Genomic DNA, 19,967 nt, shown 5'->3' with positions numbered 1-19,967 from the left:
CTCCAAAGCCTCCACATCCTTCCTGTAATGTGGGGACCAGAACTGCACACAGTACTCCAAGTGCGGCCGCACCAGAGTTGTGTACAGTTGCAACATAACGCTACGACTCCTAAATTCAATCCCCCTACCAATAAACGCCAAGACACCATATGCCTTCTTAACAACCTTATCTACTTGATTCCCAACTTTCAGGGATCTATGCACACATACACCTAGATCCCTCTGCTCCTCCACACTATTCAAAGTCCTCCCGTTAGCCCTATACTCAACACATCTGTTATTCCTACCAAAGTGAATTACCTCACACTTCTCCGCATTAAACTCCATCCGCCACCTCTCGGCCCAACTTTGCAACCTGTCTAAGTCTTCCTGCAAACTACGACACCCTTCCTCACTGTCTACCACACCACCGACTTTGGTGTCATCAGCAAATTTGCTAATCCACCCAACTATACCCTCATCCAGATCATTAATAAATATTACAAACAGCAGTGGCCCCAAAACAGATCCCTGAGGTACACCACTTGTAACCGCACTCCATGATGAATATTTACTATCAACCACCACCCTCTGTTTCCTATCCGCTAGCCAATTCCTGATCCAATTTCCTAGATCACCCCCAATCCCATACATCTGCATTTTCTGCAGAAGCCTACCATGGTGAACCTTATCAAACGCCTTACTAAAATCCATATATACCACGTCCACTGCCTTGCCCCCATCCACCTCCTTGGTCACTTTCTCAAAAAACTCAATAAGGTTAGGAGTAGGAATACAAATGCCATATTCTAAAAATATATAATTTTCATTTCAGATATGCCCTTTTATCTGAAAATACCTCGTACTGAAATGGCCTTCTCACCAGAGAATCTAACCATTTTCAACCAGCTAAAATAAATCTTATGAGTAGCTGAGTGACAATGAAGGCATATTCCACTTATACCTTGGGAGAAACAGGATTTTTTTCAACTGCAAATGATGCAAAGATCAGCCGTGATCTTATTGAATGGCTCGAGGGGCCAGATCGCTTACTCCTGCTCAGAGTTCTTATAGTGATTTCAATTAGAAAACTTACTTTTAACTTGAAACCAAACTATTGGTATCCTGCTTACCTCCAAAAATTTCCAGAAAGCTCAAAGTCCTAAGTTTTATTGTACCAACAAAGCAAGCTGCAAGTGACTGATTTTCATTTCAGTATATTTTTATTTATTTATTCATGTCACAAATAGGCTTACATTAACACTGCAATGAAGTTACGGTGAAAATGCCCGAGTCGCCACACTCCGGCGCCTGTTCGGGTACACGGAGGGAGAATTTAGCATGGCCAATGCACCCTAACCAGCATGTGTTTCGGACATTTATAAAGGTTATATCAGTTTATAAAATAGAGGCTGAAGTAAATTGCTGGACGCAGTGCATTTCATTGCAATTTGTGTAGTAATACTTGGACCGGGACTCTCAGGTAAGGATATTGCAAGATGTTTCCATAATGTGAGCTACAAAAATGTTCAGCGCAATCTGAAAATGAGGATAATTGAAGGAAAAAGCAAAAAAAAACTATGGGGGCGATTCTCCCATCCCGCTGCACTAATTGTTTAGTGGGCTGGGAGATTTCAGCGGGGCTGCATTCGCACGAACGGCACTTTGCATCTGGCCCCCGCCAAGTGCATCTTCCCTGCGTTGTCAACTCCGTGCCAGAAATCGGATCAGAGCTGCTTAAATTATTTAAATCAGGTTTCAAATATCATTTAAATGGCATTAACAGGCCCAGGACTGAAATCCCCAGGCCCGCTAGCCCCCCAAAAGGAGCAAAGTGCCAATGCCCAGGCAGCAACTTGGCACTGCCCAGACATGGGGCAGTGCCAAGGGGGCGGGCAATCTGTGAGGGTCGGGGGGTCCCACTGCCACTCTGCACTTGGGCTGAGTGACAGAGGGAGGGGGGCCAGCGGTAGGGCTGGCCATCGGGGTGGGAGGAGGGGGGAGCAGCGATTTGGCTGTGGGCCATTTTGAAACTCCCACCGAAACAAAAACATGGGATTTACTCGTTTTCACGCAAATTCGACACTTAGAATTTTTTTTGGGTGAATCCCAGCCTATATGTGCAGAGAATCTAAAAAAACCAGCAGTATATCGGAAACATTCAGTGGAGCAGTCAGAAGAGATGAGTCAACATTTCAGTTACAGTAGGTCCTTCATCGTAATATAGGGACTGGCCAGAAAACTCAAATGTAGCATGCCAGCTGCAGTTTACATCTCAACAGACTAAGTGAGAGATGAAAAAGATTTTCTTTTAAAAAAATGATAACTTCCTGCAATTGTTGAGCTCAGCCTATGATCAAATCATTTGTAACGTTGCTGATGGGGACAAATCACAATTTGGTGTAAAACATTGAAAGTACAATCCTAATTATCACTATTTTAAAAATCTTTTCAGAGGATGAACATCGCTGGTAAGGTAGGCATTTGTTGCTTGGCCTCAATTACCCTCGAGAAGCCTGAATCACTGTAGTCCATCTGGTGAAGATACACCGACATTGCTGTCAGGAAGATAGTTCCACGATTTTGATCCAGCAACAACACGGAGGGAAGAGCGATACAACTCCAAGTCAGGTGCTGAAGGACTTGGAAGGGAACTTGCAGGTGGTAGTGTTCCCAGGCGGCTGCTGCCCTTGTCCATCAAGGTGGTGCAGGTTGGGAAGATGCTGTTGAAGTAGGCCTGGTCAGTTAGCTGCTGCAGTGCGTCTTGTATGTGATGTTCACAATGGTGTCACTGTGCACCGGTGGTGGAGGGAGTGAACACTTAAGATAGTGCAGGGGTCTCCCAACCTTTTCAGTACGAGGGCCACATCGTATATTTTACACATTTTCGGGGGCCAAAGAAAAAAAATTAGTTTTATGAATGAATGAATAAAATTTAAAATGAATGAATAAGTTTTATTTGGATCATCTTTGTAATCAGCGTGATATGATTCAGAACAAAAGAGAAATGTGACAATTACAAAGAAACAATGCTGTGCTTACACTGAGAAATGATATATGAGTAAAAATGTCAAACATTAGCAAATGCTCCGACAAAATAATTAATTACTTCACTGCAGATGAGAAAAGCGGGCTATTCATTTTTTAATTTATTTTATTTACTGAAATTTTACAAATATGTTTACTTGAAATGAGAATTTGCCCAATTTTGTGGCACACAATAAGAAAAATAAACTCGCCCCAAGAAAGAACTTCAGTAAAACAAAGCAAAGAAATTCAAAATAAACTTGAACCATTAATAAAGGTCGAACAAAAATAAATTCAGCCTGCACCTTTCTACACAATTCTGGCAATTGGAGTTTTCAATCGTAACCAACAAATCATGAAGTTTTTGCACAAGATTAATGGGAATGATGGAACTGCTTTTTTAATTTCAAAATATTGCTGAACTGAGGTTTCAAGCTTGAGGAGCCAATTATTAGAATGGACTTCAAATGCTCATCAGATAAATTTGCTCGATATTTGGGCTTGACATACTTCATTTTTGAAAATGTTTGTTCACACAGGTACGTTGTACCAAAAACTGATACAAATCCACAAGTAAACTGCTTCAAATTTGGAAACTGCTCAGGCTGCAAAGATTTATAAAATTGGATCAGATTTCCTTCTTTATACTTGTCTTTCAGCATGTCATCTGATTGGAGATCAATAATTTCCATTTGAAACTGACTTGGGAGTGTTTCAACATTGCAGTCAAATGGATTTTGAAACAGCTTTATTTCATCTGTGTTTCCATCAAGATCAGAAAATCGTTCCTGAAATTGTTTTTGCAACTCCTTAATGATTTCTGTTGCAAATGAAGAAGGAAATTCTGCTTCACTTTCTTCATGAAATTTTTCACAACATGCAAAATGAACCAAGTTATGAACTTTCAGCTGTCCTTGAAATAGCATCAGTTTTGCCCTGAATGCCTTGACATGCGCGAATAGATCACAAATCAAATTTGTTTCACCTTGCAACTTCAGATTCAATTGATTCATATGGCCTGTCACGTCTGCAAAAATTGCCAATTTCCAAAGCCAGTCAGTGTTTGGTAAAAGTGGTTCGGGTTGATTCTTATAGAACATAGAACAGTACAGCACAGAACAGGCCCTTCGGCCCACGATGTTGTGCCGAGCTTTATCTGAAACCAAGATCAAGCTATCCCACTCCCTATCATCCTGGTGTGCTCCATGTGCCTATCCAATAACCGCTTAAATGTTCCTAAATTGTCTGACTCCACTATCACTGCAGGCAGTCCATTCCACACCCCAACCACTCTCTGCGTAAAGAACCTACCTCTGATATCCTTCCTGTATCTCCCACCACGAACCCTATAGTTATGCCCCCTTGTATTAGCTCCATCCACCCGAGGAAATAGTCTTTGAACGTTCACTCCATCTATCCCCTTCATCATTTTATAAACCTCTATTAAGTCTCCCCTCAGCCTCCTCCGCTCCAGAGAGAACAGCCCTAGCTGTTCCTTTCTCTGTGAGAAAGGAATCAATTTCCACTCTGAGCTGAAAGAACCGTGACAGAACCTTTCCACAACTAAGCCATCAAACTGCTGTATAAAAAGGCAAGTCACCGAACTCAATCAGTTTCTTTCAGAAAAATCACGGAACTGGTGATGATTAAGCTCGTGAGATCGAATGAAATTCACTATTGAAACAACAGGTTTCAGAACGCAAGACATATCCACATATTTTCCGCACAATGCTTGTTGATGGATAATGCAATGCAGAAACATGGGCTTTGAGAATCCACCAACCTCAAGCTTTTGTGATTTGTCCAACTAAACCTTTCTTCACCCCAGACATGTTCTTTCCTCCATCAATTGTCACACATTGCAGTTTATTCCACTCCAGGTTATATTCTAACACAGTTTTTTGCAATTCTTTGAAGATGTCTTCTCCAGTTACTGTGCTGTGCTTGCTATGCACAGTTGCTAATTCTTGTGTGACATTAAATTCACTGTCGACGCCACGGATGAATACTAGGAGTTGTGATGTGTCACACACATCAGTCGATTCATCAAGTGCAAGAGAATACAACTGAAAATTTCTTGCTTTGTCTGCAATTTGATGAAATATATTGCTCCCCATATCCTCAATTCTATGAGCAATAGTATTTGGCGCAAGACTGATGATTTTGAACAGATTTGCTTTTTCTGGGAATAACTCTTCCACTGTTTCCATCATACACTCTTTGATAAGATCTCCATCGGTGAATGGCTTTCCTCTTTTAGCCAACACATAAGCTAGTTTGTAACTGGCCCTGGTTAAAGCTTCATTTTCAGTTCTCTTCTGCGTGAAAAACGCTCGTTGAGAAAGCAACCTGCGTTGCATTGATTCAGACTTTTTCCAAACGCTGTGTTCCTGTGAATTGGGAATAACTTGGTTCATGTTTGGTCTCAGTGCTGACGTACATTACATTGTACTCCTTCAAAACTGCAAGTTTCATTGCATATGACACACAAGGCGTTATCACCTGCTTGTACAAAGAAGTATTTTACACCTCATTCTTCATTAAACAGACGGCACTCACTGTCCACTTTTCTTTTCTCCTTCCATAACTGAATTGGTCAGAATTGCCACCATCTCGCTCATTTCAGACAGATCGAGCTTAAGGATTAGATAAAGCAGCTGTCACTCAGTCAATGCAGAGTGACAATTGGATAACAGATGTCTCAATTGCTGATTCGTTTAATGAGCGGTCAGTCACAGGACGGCAGCGCTGATTGGACAATAGGCCGGTAAAGAGGGCGGGGATTCCCATGGGTCCATCAGACACCGCGCGGAGCGGCAGCAAATGTCCGGCCTGTGGCTTCTGTCCCCACGTCCGGATCCTGAGTCAGCGACGGGGTTCCGGACGCGGGAGTGTTTTCAGCAGCGGGAATCCCGTCCCGCCCCACTGGCTGCAGGCCAGATGTTAGCCCGCTCCAGGCCGGATGTGGCCCGCGGGCCGTAGTTTGGAGATCCCCGAGATAGTGGATGGGGTGTCAATCAAGTGGAGTGCTTTGGCCTGGATGGTGCAGAACTTTCTAGGTATTGTTGGAGCGGCATTCATCCATCGAATGGCCATCTATCTTTATTTGTATTTCTAATTAACTGTAACAAGAGTCAGTGGCAAGTTTCTTTCATGAAAGGTCAGCCAAGTACTCCATAATGGTATGACTCAATTTGACCTTTATGCATATGCATAACATAGTTAAACAACACCAGGACAGCAGAGCTACATTGTGGTCTGGGATAAACTGTGACCCCACACGAGGTAAAGCCGATTCAGGGCTCATTGCCAAGTTCCACTCGAACTCTCTGGTCTGTCTCCATTCCAGCACTATTACCTCAACTGTGCTGCCAAGTGTTTATTGGGATCGTGCACAGAGGGACTACTGACACATTACAGTCAATCAGACCATTCCCTATGTTGAGAGAAAAAGGTCTACTACACCGGAAACATTAACACATTTCTTCTGAGTGTTTCCAGAATTCCGCTTGTTAGTTTTGGATTCCTAGCACTTGCAGATTTTTGTTCATTCCTTCAGTTACCATGATATTCAGGTTGCCGTGAACGTTTTTCATTTCTGCTTCTGAATTTTGGAACATCACTACCTATTAACCTCTGATTCCAGGATTACTGCACACAGGGAAACCAACTTTGATGCACGCAGGGATTTACTTCAGCTTTCTCTTTATAAACCTATGAAATGAAAACCTGCCATTTGTAGTTTGAATAGAACAGAATAGAATCCCTACAATGTAGGAGGCGGCCATTCGGCCCATCTTGTCTGCACCGACCACAATCCCGTCCAGGCCCTATCCCCGTTACCCACATATTTACCCTGTTAATCCCTCTAACCTACACATCCCGGGACACTAAGGGTCAATTTAGCATGGCCAATCAACCTATCCTGTACCTCTTTGGACTGTGGGGGGGAAAACCAGAACACCCGGAGGAAACCCACGCTGACACGGGGAGAACATGCAGACTCCACACAGACAGTGACCCAAATTGCGAGTCGAGCCCGGGTCCTTGGAGCGGAGAGGCAGCAGTGCTAACCACTGTGCCACCATGCTTTGTAGCTCCAGGAATTCAGGATGAAAGCGCTGAGCTGAACAGTTGTACTGCATTCCAATTCTTTTCATGACTCAAAGGAAGGAAATATTAACTAGAGTAGAGGCAATAAATTCCTAGTTTGATGTTAAAGTGGCCCACACATATTATCCATACTACGACTGCTATTTTCTTGCCATGATCTTGGCGCCCTGTTAAAGAGGATTACTAAATACATTATTTTATGCTCGTCATAGTTTCTATTTTTAGATCTCTCAATTATCATCGCTGTTACTTTCTGTTTTAATTCACTCTCCCTTCCCAGTTTTTCTCCATGTCCCAATGCTTTATTTTGTTCAGTCTCTGTTCTCTTTCTCAGATGTGATTAATCTCCAGCCTCTGCTCTCTAACTTTCACTTTCGTTTTTGCCACACTTTACTTTCTCAATCTTTTTTAAACTGACTTGCTGACAACACAACAGAAACACTGTTTCTGCAGTGTTATATCTGCAGTATATCTGCAGACTAAAGCAATCTTCATGAATGCTGTTAAACACCAGCCAAGGCCACGATTCTCGCAGCCCACTGCACGGCAGGCCAGGGGATTCTCACGTCGGTCTATTCGCGGAGGTCGTGCGAGTGTTTGCATCTCCCAGCATCAGATTCCCAGTGGCGTCTGCTCCACACCGGAAATCGGTGAGGAGGCGCAAAGACCATTGATATGGAACTGAAGTCTCCGGGCACGCTAGCATCTCCCACCCCACCAGCGATTACACTAACGAGCTGGCAGCCCGACCCCGCTGGAGTGAAGAGGGAGGCAATCAGGCCCCCCCCCCCCCCAGAGGGTCAGGCAATGCCAGCCTGTGCACCCAGCACTGCCCAAGGGGCAAAGTGCCAATGCCCAGGGGACACCTTGGAACTGTTCATTGGACATGGGGGTGCCAAAGGGCAGCACCAATGGGGGGCAGGGCAAAGGTGGTCCTGCTGCCACTCTGCATAGGGATCAGCGGGGGAAGCAGGGAGGCCAGCTGTGGAGTGGGGGTAACAAGCATTTTTAATTAACCAGTCCCACCCATTCCCCAAGCATGTTGGATAACAAAGATTTTACTGCATGTACAAATTCCGGTTTGCAGTTAGAAAACAGTAATACTAAAAATAGACCCTTCTGCCAGTAACAGAAAATAAGTTGCTGGCCCAAGAGCTAAGAGTGTCTCACACTTCAAGTGACCTCAAAAGTTACACTTTATTTTTAAAAAAAAGGAAACAAGCCAGCGTGATGTCTAATTAACCAGAGCAAGAACAATCATTTAAAAATTAAGAAAGCAAAGGAATTCCAATTCACTCTTAAAAAAGACACACTCCAGCACTGAATTCACTCACAATTAGCAGCAAAGTGTGGTGCACATTATGTGCTTTTCTTCTTATAAAACACCACAAATAAGAATGCCTGCTAATATATTAAGGTTACTTCATTTAAATGCATGTGGTACGTTCTGCAATAGTATCACCTGGGCCTCAAGGTGTCTATTTATTGAAAGAACGCCGATTAACAGAGAAACATTTCTTAATACACACTGGCTTAATGTGATTTTACACATCTGTTGCACTTGACCCGTTTCACAAGGCTTATGAAAATGCACAACTTTTTCAGCCCGTCTTTATTAACGTATTTGGTTTCACTTCCACAACAACCATGAGCAATAAAGCAAAGCAAAGTTTATTTATTAGTTACATGTAAGGCTTACATTAACACTGCAATAAAGTTACTGTGAAATTCCTCGAGTCACTACAGTCCGACGCCCGTTTGGGTCAATGCACCTAACCAGCACATCTTTCGGACCGTGGGAGGAAACCCGGAGCACCCAGAGGAAACCCACGCAGACACGGGGAGAATGTGCAAACTCCGCACAGACAGTGACCCAAGCCGGGAATGGAACCCGGGTCCCTGGCACTGTGAGACAGCAGTGCTGACCACTGTGCCACCGTGCCGCCACAATACGAATATCCAGATGTTTTAGAATAACCAATAGTCTCAAAGATTATGCCCGGGTGTTATAAAGTACATAGACAGGCCTCTTACCTGTTCTTGGGACACCAATGAATAGACGTACAATGGCAGGAAAAGTCTGTTTAATAGATGGTCCGTTAGTACATCGTTCAGGAATTCACAGTTAATGATCAGGATATCGTTCAGGTAATGTAGGTGATCCAAATGTTCAGCCACCAGGTCACTGAGTCTGGCTCTATTTCTATGCCTGCCAAAACAAGAATTAACATTTACAACAAACAACATGGAAGCTTGCAAGTTGCAATACCCACACATTACAGCATCTAATCTCAATAGTTTGGAATGTCAAAGAATATGATTCACTCCATAACCTAATAAATGACACAAACTCAATAATGCTGGCGAAATCTACTTTTTATGAGCAAGTGACCAGATCCCTTAAGCGTGTACTAAAGGAGAAAGGAATAACCAGATTACTTTGCATTTACTCATGCCTTTGTCACAAACTGTTCGAGTACAGCAAGTCCGCAGTAAGGAGTGCTGAGGAATATGGGGAACTAACTGGATTCGATGAATAAAAGTGGGATTTAAACTAAAAGACGGAAAAGTTACATTTTGAGCGGCACTGCACAGATTACATCAATTCACCAGGAGCAGGTTGCAGCACCAACAGTGTTTCTCACTGATATCATTGAAGAAAATTGAGCGGGCGGCTATCTGCCCCCAAGGAATTGCAGAACCCTGCAGAGCGCCGCTTGAAGCGCAGCACACAAAGTTCTCCGCAACAATGATTAAATCAGAGATCTGCAGAGAGTGTATAGAAGACGATATTCAACTTTGGCCCCCAATTTCATGGTGAACTGCAGCTACCTTGAAGAATGCTTCCTACAAAGATCCAGGAGATCGCTGTAGCATGGATTTTTCCCTTTACCAACGCTAATTTGAATCTGGCGCCAAGTCAAGGGAATCGCCAAGGTGGATAAGCAGCCAATCACACTTAAGTATTCTCTCAGACAGTAAATCAGGAAGAAAAATGCACCAATTACCTTTAACTTTCAATTTCATTTTACAGAAAGCTGAATAAAATAATTGGGTCAGAGCACATGGAATTGAGGAAGAACACAACATTTCATGAGGAAATATTTCACGAATATAAAAATGTGGATTTTCTTTCCCTAATCATAATGGTGAACAAGACATTCCACAAAAGTAAAATGAGCTTTTCAGGATCAAAAAGGTTTGGCAGAAGCAATTATGAGCTTAGATGGCCATTAATAAACCACTTTATACCTCATTCAGCAAGGTGCAACTTTTTTAAGATTCTAATCGTGAGACTAAATGTAAAAGGACACGCTTTCTCAGCAGTTCAGTGATTTCTAACTAATTGTAGTTTTGGGTATCAGCAGTGCTCCTCATATGGAGAAGTGTTGAATCGCCGCCGACAGCAATGTTTGGATCACTGCACATGTGGACTCCAGATGCTGCCAGTTTCAAAGGAGTTATAAGAGCGAATACTGACGGCGCACCACTGCAAAACCAGGCTTTTGTTTTAGTCTTGAAGCGTTAACACCAAAAATTCCTAATAAAGTAACAGATTTTGTGTTGACAAATCCACTCAATAAATTTGTCAAAATTTCAAAGGGTAAAAGACAGGAGCAATTAAGTTGGCAGCACTACTCATTAATGGTTTCCAGAGAATTTTAATATGTTTATTTAGAATATGCATTGCTAGACGCCCGGGTGCGTCCAGCATTAGCCTAAACAAATTTGGTGTGGAGGCTTGAAAGCAGGTTATATATCCATCAACCGAAGTTTCACTTCTTGCGAAAAGTAAAGAATGCGAATTAACTGAGCCCTTAACAATACAGATGGCAAAGCGCACACAAGTTGCTGCCAAGCATTACAAAACATTTTGAAACTTACTCTTCGTCTGTTTGCACGCAATTGTCCAACTCAATCACGTGGCTTCCAATGAACCAAACCAAATTAGAGAAATAGGGAACTGCAGTTTTATCTCTGATGTAGTGCAGCATAAGCTGGTTATCCACTGTCCACATAAAATACAAAAAAAACACCTTCTGGTTAGAGAAAGCAAAACTGAAACTCCACATCTCAGTATTACAGTCAAAACACCTGGAGCATCAAACTACACTATTATTCCGGAGATAACTATTATTATTTAACTTTGAAGGGATCATTTTACTATCGCGTGCTTTCACTGTGTTATGTTCAGTCTCTGCTGCCTTCAAATCTACTCAGCCTTGTTCAATCTTGTTGAAATTGTACTGAAGCAATCAGATAATTTTAGTTCACAAAACAAAAGGTGTTTTATTTTAAATTCTTAGGTGATCTGATGAGTTTATTTTACTACATACGCACCATTTGTTTGTGAACCAACTGTTGTTAAATTATCAGGTTGTTTGTGCAATATATAATTCTGATGAGCAGAGATTTTCTAAAACAATTAAATATCGTTTGCAGTCTACACCACAAACTCCATTTCCTAGCTACTGATGCGACGCCTCTCCACAACAACCTCCAGAGGCTGAACTAGACTGGTTATAACCTTGGTGTCACATTTAATCCCAAGATCAGCTTCTAAACACACACTTGCACCGTAATCAAGATGGCCTACATCTTCGTCCAAAATATCATCCAAGACGGCGCTGCCTCAACTCCTTTGCTGAAATCTTCATCCATACTTTTATTACTTCTAACAAAACAGGCTTCCAATGCAATCCGGCCCCAGCCTCCAACATTCTATGCTCCATAAACTTGAGGCCATCCAAAACTCTGCAGCCCTTGGTCTCAAATGTCCTGTTCACTCATCACCCCTGTGCTCAAAGACCCACTTTAGCTCTCAGCCAAACAGCATGTAGATTTTTAAATTCTCATCCTCTCCTTAAATTCCCTTCGTAGTTTTTCCCCTGCCCATCGCTGCGATCGCCTCCAACAAACCATGGGTACCTTGGAGTATCCTTGATTTTAAATGCTCCACCATCGGTGGCCATGCCTTCAGCTGCCTAGTCCTTAAAACTGGAATTCCCTCCCTAAACCTCCCCATCTCTCTCCCCTTCTCGAAGATGGCCCTTAAGTGATACCTTATTGGCTAAGCTTATGGCCATATGGCTATTTCAAATGTTGCTCAAATTTTGGTTCTTAACGCTCATATGCAGTGTCCCAGACTCTCATTACATTAAAGATGCCATACAAATATGAGTTAGATCATAGAATCCTACAGTGCAGAAGGAGGTCATTGGCCCATCGAGTCTGCACTGACCACAATCCCACCCAGGCCCTATCCCCATAACCCCATGCATTTACCCTAGCTAATCCCCCTGACACTAAGGGGCAATTTAGCATGGCCAATCCACTTAACCCGCTTTATGTTGAGTTGTTGCTGTTGCCACTGAATTTTTTTTTCAGTACATTAGTCATCTGATATGAGAATTGATTCGGCAAAAGGTATTGATTGAATGCATGCATCCTGGAGGTATAATTCCAACACAGTAGGCTGATAATATATGGGGACCAATTGCAAATAATCTACGACTAATATTATTTGCTTCCACCAGTCCAAATGAGGTTCAAAATACATTTGAGTTTTTTTTTTAGTTAATCAGCTAACGCTGCAACAAAATTTGCAGGCTTTGTGCACAATAAAAACTTTACGTATGAAATTTTCCTAAATCTAACCTTGAAAATGTGGAGACTTCAGTCCACATGTTCACAGATCTGATTCCCTCTCTGTGATGGGTTAAGGTTGGCGGACATTAGCTAATGGTCCAATTTATTTGAATAATTTTACCATCAACAAAATTAAAACTACACATGTCAAAATGAAAAGCTCTTATGGAGTCAGTTACACAGGCATTAATTTGGTGAAAGGAAATTCTGCTAAAACATATTTTTTTTAAATCTTCTTGCTCCCGTCTATGCTTACAGCCTCTGTATTATCATTTGACCAGTTATTCATTGTATGGAATATAAATATTTTGTTTGAAAAGTTTTGTCTGAACACATTAGTGTGCTTTTATAAAGTAACACAGCGCCCTCTGAAGTCCAAAGAAAGTTTTTCCTCGAGTGGCTAAAATCAAGCACTTTCAAGATACCTTCCCGTGATCATCAGTTTTATTTCACACTCCCAGCAAGATTTAAAGTTGCATGAGGTGAAGGGTGAATTATTTTAGGGGCTTGCTTGCCGTCATATAAAGTTTATTTTAGGCACGAATCGACAAAGAAATATCCAAAGTCGCCTCCCATAAAATTTGGAAAATTTTGAAACAATCCTGAATTTGAAAAGACTTTCCCTCCTCTCTCTAAAGATGAAATGTTTATTTAGCAACACACTTCAATTATAGGACATCAAGTCACCATATTTCACAACTTCATTATAAAAAATAAATATGGCTGTTTCTTCAGCATGTCTGTCTGATAAGAGTACTTGCACTCTTCAAAGAAACAGCCACTTCTACGGTAATTCAATTCACCCTTAGTATTAATTACCCTGCAATCTTCAATATATTAACTTAAAGGATAATATATCTGATGCATAGTACAACCCCTCTAACGATTACAAGAGAAGCCTTGTTTATTTCTGAAGTACATAACAGGAAGCAAGAAGATTAATCAACTTACATGACACTGGAATGTGGTACATTGGAATCATCATTGAAGAAAGGATAAAAACAGAGAACAGTTAGTAAACACTTGGTGAGCATGATGCCCTCCAGAAAAACCAATAGCCTATCTGCTGTAAGGAGCGCACACAAACGTGAGGACACAGTACATCATTTGTTACAATACAGATCAGCAAAAACACCCCGGGAAAAGATGTCACGTTCACATTGCCTTTAAAAAGAACTACCAGCCCAGTCAATTCTTGTAATTATTCCAATGCACAAAACCTTCTACTGTTTTATTGTAGGAAACAAAGGTGTGTTGTGCTCATCAAGTAACACTGACAAATATAGCATATTTTGTATGCAGCATCACTCATTTCCAAGTCAAGCTTAGCACAGACTTTATGGAACATACAACTAACTCCATCCAGATGTCGTGTTCACATCCCCAACCTGCACCGGAGAGGCATTTTACCACATTGGCTTCTCCCAATGCGCTGCTTTGCACTCTGGAATCAGATTCATTACACAAGTTAAAAAATGATATCAGCCCAGATTGAACTTAAACTGGATTTACAGATCATAAGTGGATTCTGAACAAGGAAAGTTCAACAAGACTGACAGCATCACACACAATACCTATGCATAAATAAAAAATATATCTCTATGTCTCTATCTCTATGCAGGGAGGGCTGGAAGCACAGTGGTTAGTACTGCTGCCTCTCAGCACCAGGGACCCTTGTTCAATTCTGGCCTTGGGTCACTGTCGGTGTGGAGTTTGCACATTCTCCCCGTGCCTGCGTGGGTTTCCTCCCACAATCCAAAGATGTGCGGGTTAGGTTGATTGGCCATGCTAAATTGCCCCTTAGTGTCAGGGGTTAGGGCCTAAATGGGATTGCTGTTGGCACAGACTCAATGGGCCTTCCCTCTGCACTGTAGGGATTCGATGATCTGCATCTCCGGCACATTCATTCAGTTGCTTTAGAGCAATCATGTGTTTCTCAAAAATTGATAATTGCTTTGAAGTGATCACTGTGGTGAAGGCTTGCACCATTAGGTGAAAGAAAAGTTCCATTTTGTGGGCATCGACAAAACCTCTTGTTAAATGCACATGTCTTTTAGACACAGGATACTTTATTCGGGGGTAATAAAATAAGACAACGATCGATTGCTTGGAAAGCTAACTACCCTGCGTGGCCACAGGTTCCCTATGAGTAGGTTCCCCAATGCAGGAAATTCCAGATCAACAAGGAAAAGCTGTTTATGCACTCAGGTGGGAAATAATTGGGGAGAACAACATATGCTACATCATGTGGCACACTTGCCAAATCACGTTCCTCAAGATTTGGGTTCATTGATTTGGTCTGGTGCCATTCTGCTACAGGGTTCGAAGCGTACTTAAAGCAGATTTTCAAAAGAAGATTCAATTATTGTTCCAATAGGAGAGCAAATAATTTTAAATCTTGACCACTTCCACTGCTGCAGTATTGCAATTCATCCAGTTGGTGGAACAAAAATTCCAGCACCCGTCAGTAACACCAGGTTATCATAGAATCCTACAGTGCAGAAGGAGGCCATTCAGCCCATCGAGTCTGCACCGACCACAATCCCACCCAGACTGTATCCCCACAACCCCATGCATTTACCCTAGCTAGTCCCCCTGACACTAAGGATCAATTTAGCATGGCCAGTCCACCTAATCCGCACATCTTTGGACTGTGGGAGGAAACTGAAGCGCCCGGAGGAAACCTACGTAGACACGGGGAGAATGTGCAAACTCCACACCAGATAGTGACCCGAGCCGGGCATTGAACCCGGGTCCCTGGCGCTGAGAGACAGCAGTGCTAATCACTGTGCCACCCATGGTGTGTTGCAGGCAAAAACAAAGTTCAATAAAAGAAGAAACTGGCTGAGAAGCAGTCAAGAGAACTGTAGGTGCAACTTTTAATTTAACACAAATTAAAATACGCCCATTTGCTATGGCCCTTTCACAAGGTTGCCAAAGGCAGCTTCTTTTAACATTTGGTAAACTGCACACACCACCTTTCTTAAAACAGTTCGAAATATCCTGTATAATATGTTTGTCCCTCAATTCAATGCTCAGCATGTCAAAGTCAAAACCATAGCAATCCTGGGAATTAGTTCCAAATTTAAGCTCATCTTAAGCCCATCTGCAAGAGTCACACTAGGGTTAGTTCATAGACGTGCAGCACAGAAAATTGGTACAGTGGAGAACAAAAAAAAAGGAAAGTATTCTGAGGTATTTTCAAATCTTCAATTACCAGAGAAAAACAGAGGGGATAAAAGCTTCAACATTACACTCAAACGCTCAGTTTTATCTGCAAATTAAAACTTTAATTCTTCAGAAACATGTCATTTAGGCTACTGGAAGGCAATTTAAAAACACTTAGGACGGTTTGAAGTAAACATCTTGATCACTGAAAACAATCAGATTTTAAAACATAAACACGCACGTCCATTTGTTTTAACATGCCGTCGGTCGGAACTTTGCAAGCATTCACTAATGGCATGATTAAGTATAATTATGCAAGGTTGTACTCACCTTTATACACATTAAGTGTGATTGTCCTGACGGCAATCCTCACCATGCTCTCTGGGTGGTTGAAAAACTTAATGGCCTCCGTGTACAGGGCAAAATCGTTAGTGTGCTGAAATTATGGGTGACAGAAAACATTGAGTTTGTAAATGATTTAGGGATTAAAATACAAGGATAATTTTCTTCTATTATTTTATCTAGTTTCAATGTTTTGTAAATGTCCTTTTCAACTGCTAGTGATGCAACACAATAGAGCTCTTGCTCTACTTACAATAGGTATAAGAACACAAGAAACAGGAGGTGGAGTAGACCACATGGTCCATTGAGGCTGCTCTGCCTATCATGGCTGATCTTGGGCTTCAACTCCATTTACCCAACCACTCCCCTCAATTTTCTCAGACACCAACAGTGTCTCCAAGCCAGCCTTAAATATATTCAATAATGGACCATTCACAACCCTCTGGGCTACAGAACATCAAAGATTCACAATCCTTTGAGTGAAGAAATTTCTCCTCCTCAGTGCTAAACGATCAACCCATTATCTTGAGACTTTGCCCCATGTTTTAAATTCCCCGGCCAATGGAAACAATCTCTCGGTGTTCATCTTATCAAACCCTTTCAGAATTCTATAGGTTTCAATTAAACCACCTCTTCATTCTTCTAAACTCCGGAGAATACAAATCCAATTTACTCAGCCTCTCATCACAGGGCAACTCCCTCATTCCAGGGACCAACTTAGTGAACCTTTGCTGCACCACATCCAATGCACATATATCTGTCCTTAAAGATGGAAACCAAAACTGCACACGGTACTCCAGACGCAGTAGGTTTGTACCAGCGATTCCCAATTTCACCTATAGTATCCTCCAAAAGGTATTAATTGTCGATCAAGCATTCCCCAAAAGTAAGAGGGGGATATGGTAAGAGAAACAAACAAATAGCAAAATTCAATCTCTTACATCTCCTGGCAAAAAGTTACAATACAGAATTAACATAGATTGGGAAATAGATACTTGAAGGTGTCTGGTATTGGGAGACCACAGTTAAGTGAAAAGTTATAAACTCAAATCTACAAAGATATATTTTGAGATGTTAACTAAAATAAGCAAATCACAAGTAGGAAATATGTTTTGAATGGTAGTTAAGGGGAAGAACCAAAGACATGTTTTAATCACTGACAAATTTTCTAGATCAACATTATAAATAACTCATATGAGAAAGAAATAAAGAATAAACAAACATTTAAAATGGCTCATGTTCTAAATGCTTGATTCATTTTTTTTAAACGATAAAAAATCCTTTCAATTCTTACACAAAATTTTTCCAAAATTGTAAATGATCGATTGTTATGTGTTCCTTACTTCTTGGAGATGCTCCAAAGTAAAATTTCATAAATATTTTGTTTTATTTTATAGGTGCATTTGGATTGTGCTATGCTGGTGAGTGCTTGGGTACCAACTTGGAAGATCAGGGTGATCAATATTAAATAACTAAAAGAGTGTCTAACCCAGAGCAACAAAACATTTTAAAGTATAAAAGATTGCGATAATCAGTGCCGAATCATTAGCTAATAGAATGGGTTCCAGATAGGAAAATAAATCCAGGAAGAAGTTAAAGTTGAGCTGGCAAGAGCAGAATAGAATCTAAGAAAGGGCAGGCACATAAGATGCTATCGAAGAATATCATACAGCGAGATCTTAATAGTATTCATGGCCAGTCTAATTATGACAAATGATTTTAGTATTGTAATAGTACAGGAATATATTATATATTTATACACACACACATACACAAGGGCAGGAACACCATGCTGGAATGTAAATTTGCACGTGCAGCGCTCCATAATACTGAAGTTCAAAAACTTGGCAACATCACAGTGGAGGGCTGCCAAGGAAAGGCAGTAAATATTTTGTCAGAAGCATGAAACTTAGGGATAAGCCAACCAGGGCCATTGATGTAAATTGGCATTGGCAGAAGGCAGGAAAGACAATCTACCAGGGGAGAAATAATGCTGCCTATGATGGCAATCTAAAAATAAAAACAGGCAAAGCTGGGAATGGTCCTCATCGTGTCAGATAACATCTGTGGTAAAACAAAAAACATGTTTCTGGTCCAAGGTCCATTCTCTGGACTTGGACATGGCTCTTATTACTGTATACATCTTTTATTTTTCTCAACATGCACCCCTTTGTCTCTTGGCAATTACAAAAACCTCCTGTTCTCCACCCAAGCACTTCGCAAGTTATTCCACTTCTTTCCTTGGGCATCTTATCTCATTCTTCCTTTTCCTGTTCTGTTCATTTGTTTTTTTTTAAAAAGTTCATCTCTAGTAACTTCCAATCCTGAGGAACAGGTCTACTTTCTGCAATGTCGATTTCACTGGATGCAGCCCTGACTTGCTAAGTATTTCGAGCCTTTATTTGTGTTTTGTAGCACATGGTCCACCCTCTGTCATTAATGGAGCATAGTGGAGGGAGAAAAGCAGAAAAATAAGATGGGTTACAAACACAAAACAAGTTTTGTAGAAGCCTAAATTGGCGATAATTTCATAGATATGAGCAACAGAGACCAAAATATAAAGTCCCAACCTTGGTCTACACTGGAATAATCTCAGCCAGGGTAATGGTTCATTTTACAGTCTTCTGTAAGGCAGCGAGCAACCATAATTCAGCATGAATCACTACCATCCTCAAGAGGGCAGCAAGTGGAAGAAAATCATAGAATCCCTACTCTGCAATAGAGGCTATTCAGCCCATCAAATCTGAACTGACTCTCTGACAGAGTATCTTACGCAGGCCCACCCCTCAGCCTATCCCCATAACCACACTTCCCATGGTTAGTCCATCTAACCTGCACATCTTGGGACACTAAGGGGCAATTTACCTTGGTCAATTCACCTAACCTGCACATCTTTTTGAATTGCAGGAGGAAACCGGAGCAACCGGAGAAAACCCATGCAGACACGGGGAGAATGTGCAACCGCCACACAGTCACCTGGAATTGAACCTGGGTCCCTGGAGCGGTGAGACAGCAGTGCGAACCACTGTGTCACCGTGCCACCCTTGTATTTGGAATTAAAACATGCACGCATATATAAATGAATCACATGTATATAGGCCATACTGCAACTTTTTTATTTATTGTCACGAGTAAGCTTGTATTAACACTGCAATGAAGTTACTATGAAAATCCCCTAGTCACCACACTCCAGCGCCTGTTCAGGTACACAGAGAGAACTTAACATGGCCAATGCACCCTAACCAGCACATCTTTCGGACTGTGGGAAGAAACCGGAGCACAAGAATTCACTTCTTTGTTCTTGTGAATTGTCTAGTGTAATGAAATAGCACTTTAGGGATTGGGATAATTGTTGGGGAAGTGGGTGGGGGGGTTGATGGAAGGATGCAAGAAAGAAAGAGTGCTACAAAACCAAGAAATACTTGAAAAGTGGAAAGATAAAGAACTATCGGTATGTTATACATGAAGATGAAATCCATTTTATAGCAAATGCCTACATGTTGATCGTTGAGTTCTCATTGGCATAACGCACATTTGGAGACTAACATCAGTGTTTGGCAGTACACGAAAATGGTTGTGGTAATATTTTTCTTTCAACGGTCTGAGTATGACCCCTGCTGGATAGGGTAATTTATTGCATACTAAACAAATCAAACTTCATGAAGCATAGACCATCATGCCTGGTACTA

General features: G+C 41.5%; 1 protein-coding gene across 5 annotated transcripts in view; it reads right to left on the bottom strand.

The window, feature by feature from the left end:
* clec16a (C-type lectin domain containing 16A) overlaps positions 1-19,967 on the bottom strand; it is a 270,292-nt gene that overhangs the window by 228,752 nt on the left and 21,573 nt on the right. For 4 of the 5 annotated variants that reach the window (XR_013500698.1, XR_013500697.1, XM_078240789.1 and 1 more), the window contains exons 5-7: positions 16,263-16,372; positions 11,005-11,128; positions 9,154-9,328 (exon numbers count right to left, since the gene is read on the bottom strand). Coding sequence is in view for 3 of the 5 variants with exons in the window: in XM_078240789.1 (XP_078096915.1) it covers positions 9,154-9,328; positions 11,005-11,128; positions 16,263-16,278 (315 nt within the window). In the remaining 2 variants the exon portion in view is untranslated. Of the gene's footprint in view, positions 1-9,153; positions 9,329-11,004; positions 11,129-14,829; positions 14,836-16,262; positions 16,373-19,967 lie in introns of all 5 variants that reach the window. The other variant, XM_078240790.1, reaches the window with a different exon arrangement.

The sequence above is a fragment of the Mustelus asterias genome, chromosome 23 (assembly GCF_964213995.1).
Source record: "Mustelus asterias chromosome 23, sMusAst1.hap1.1, whole genome shotgun sequence".
Classification (NCBI taxonomy): Eukaryota; Metazoa; Chordata; class Chondrichthyes; order Carcharhiniformes; family Triakidae; genus Mustelus; species Mustelus asterias.
The sequence above is the reverse complement of the archived record's forward strand: the minus strand, read 5'-3'. Positions and strand labels throughout refer to the sequence as shown.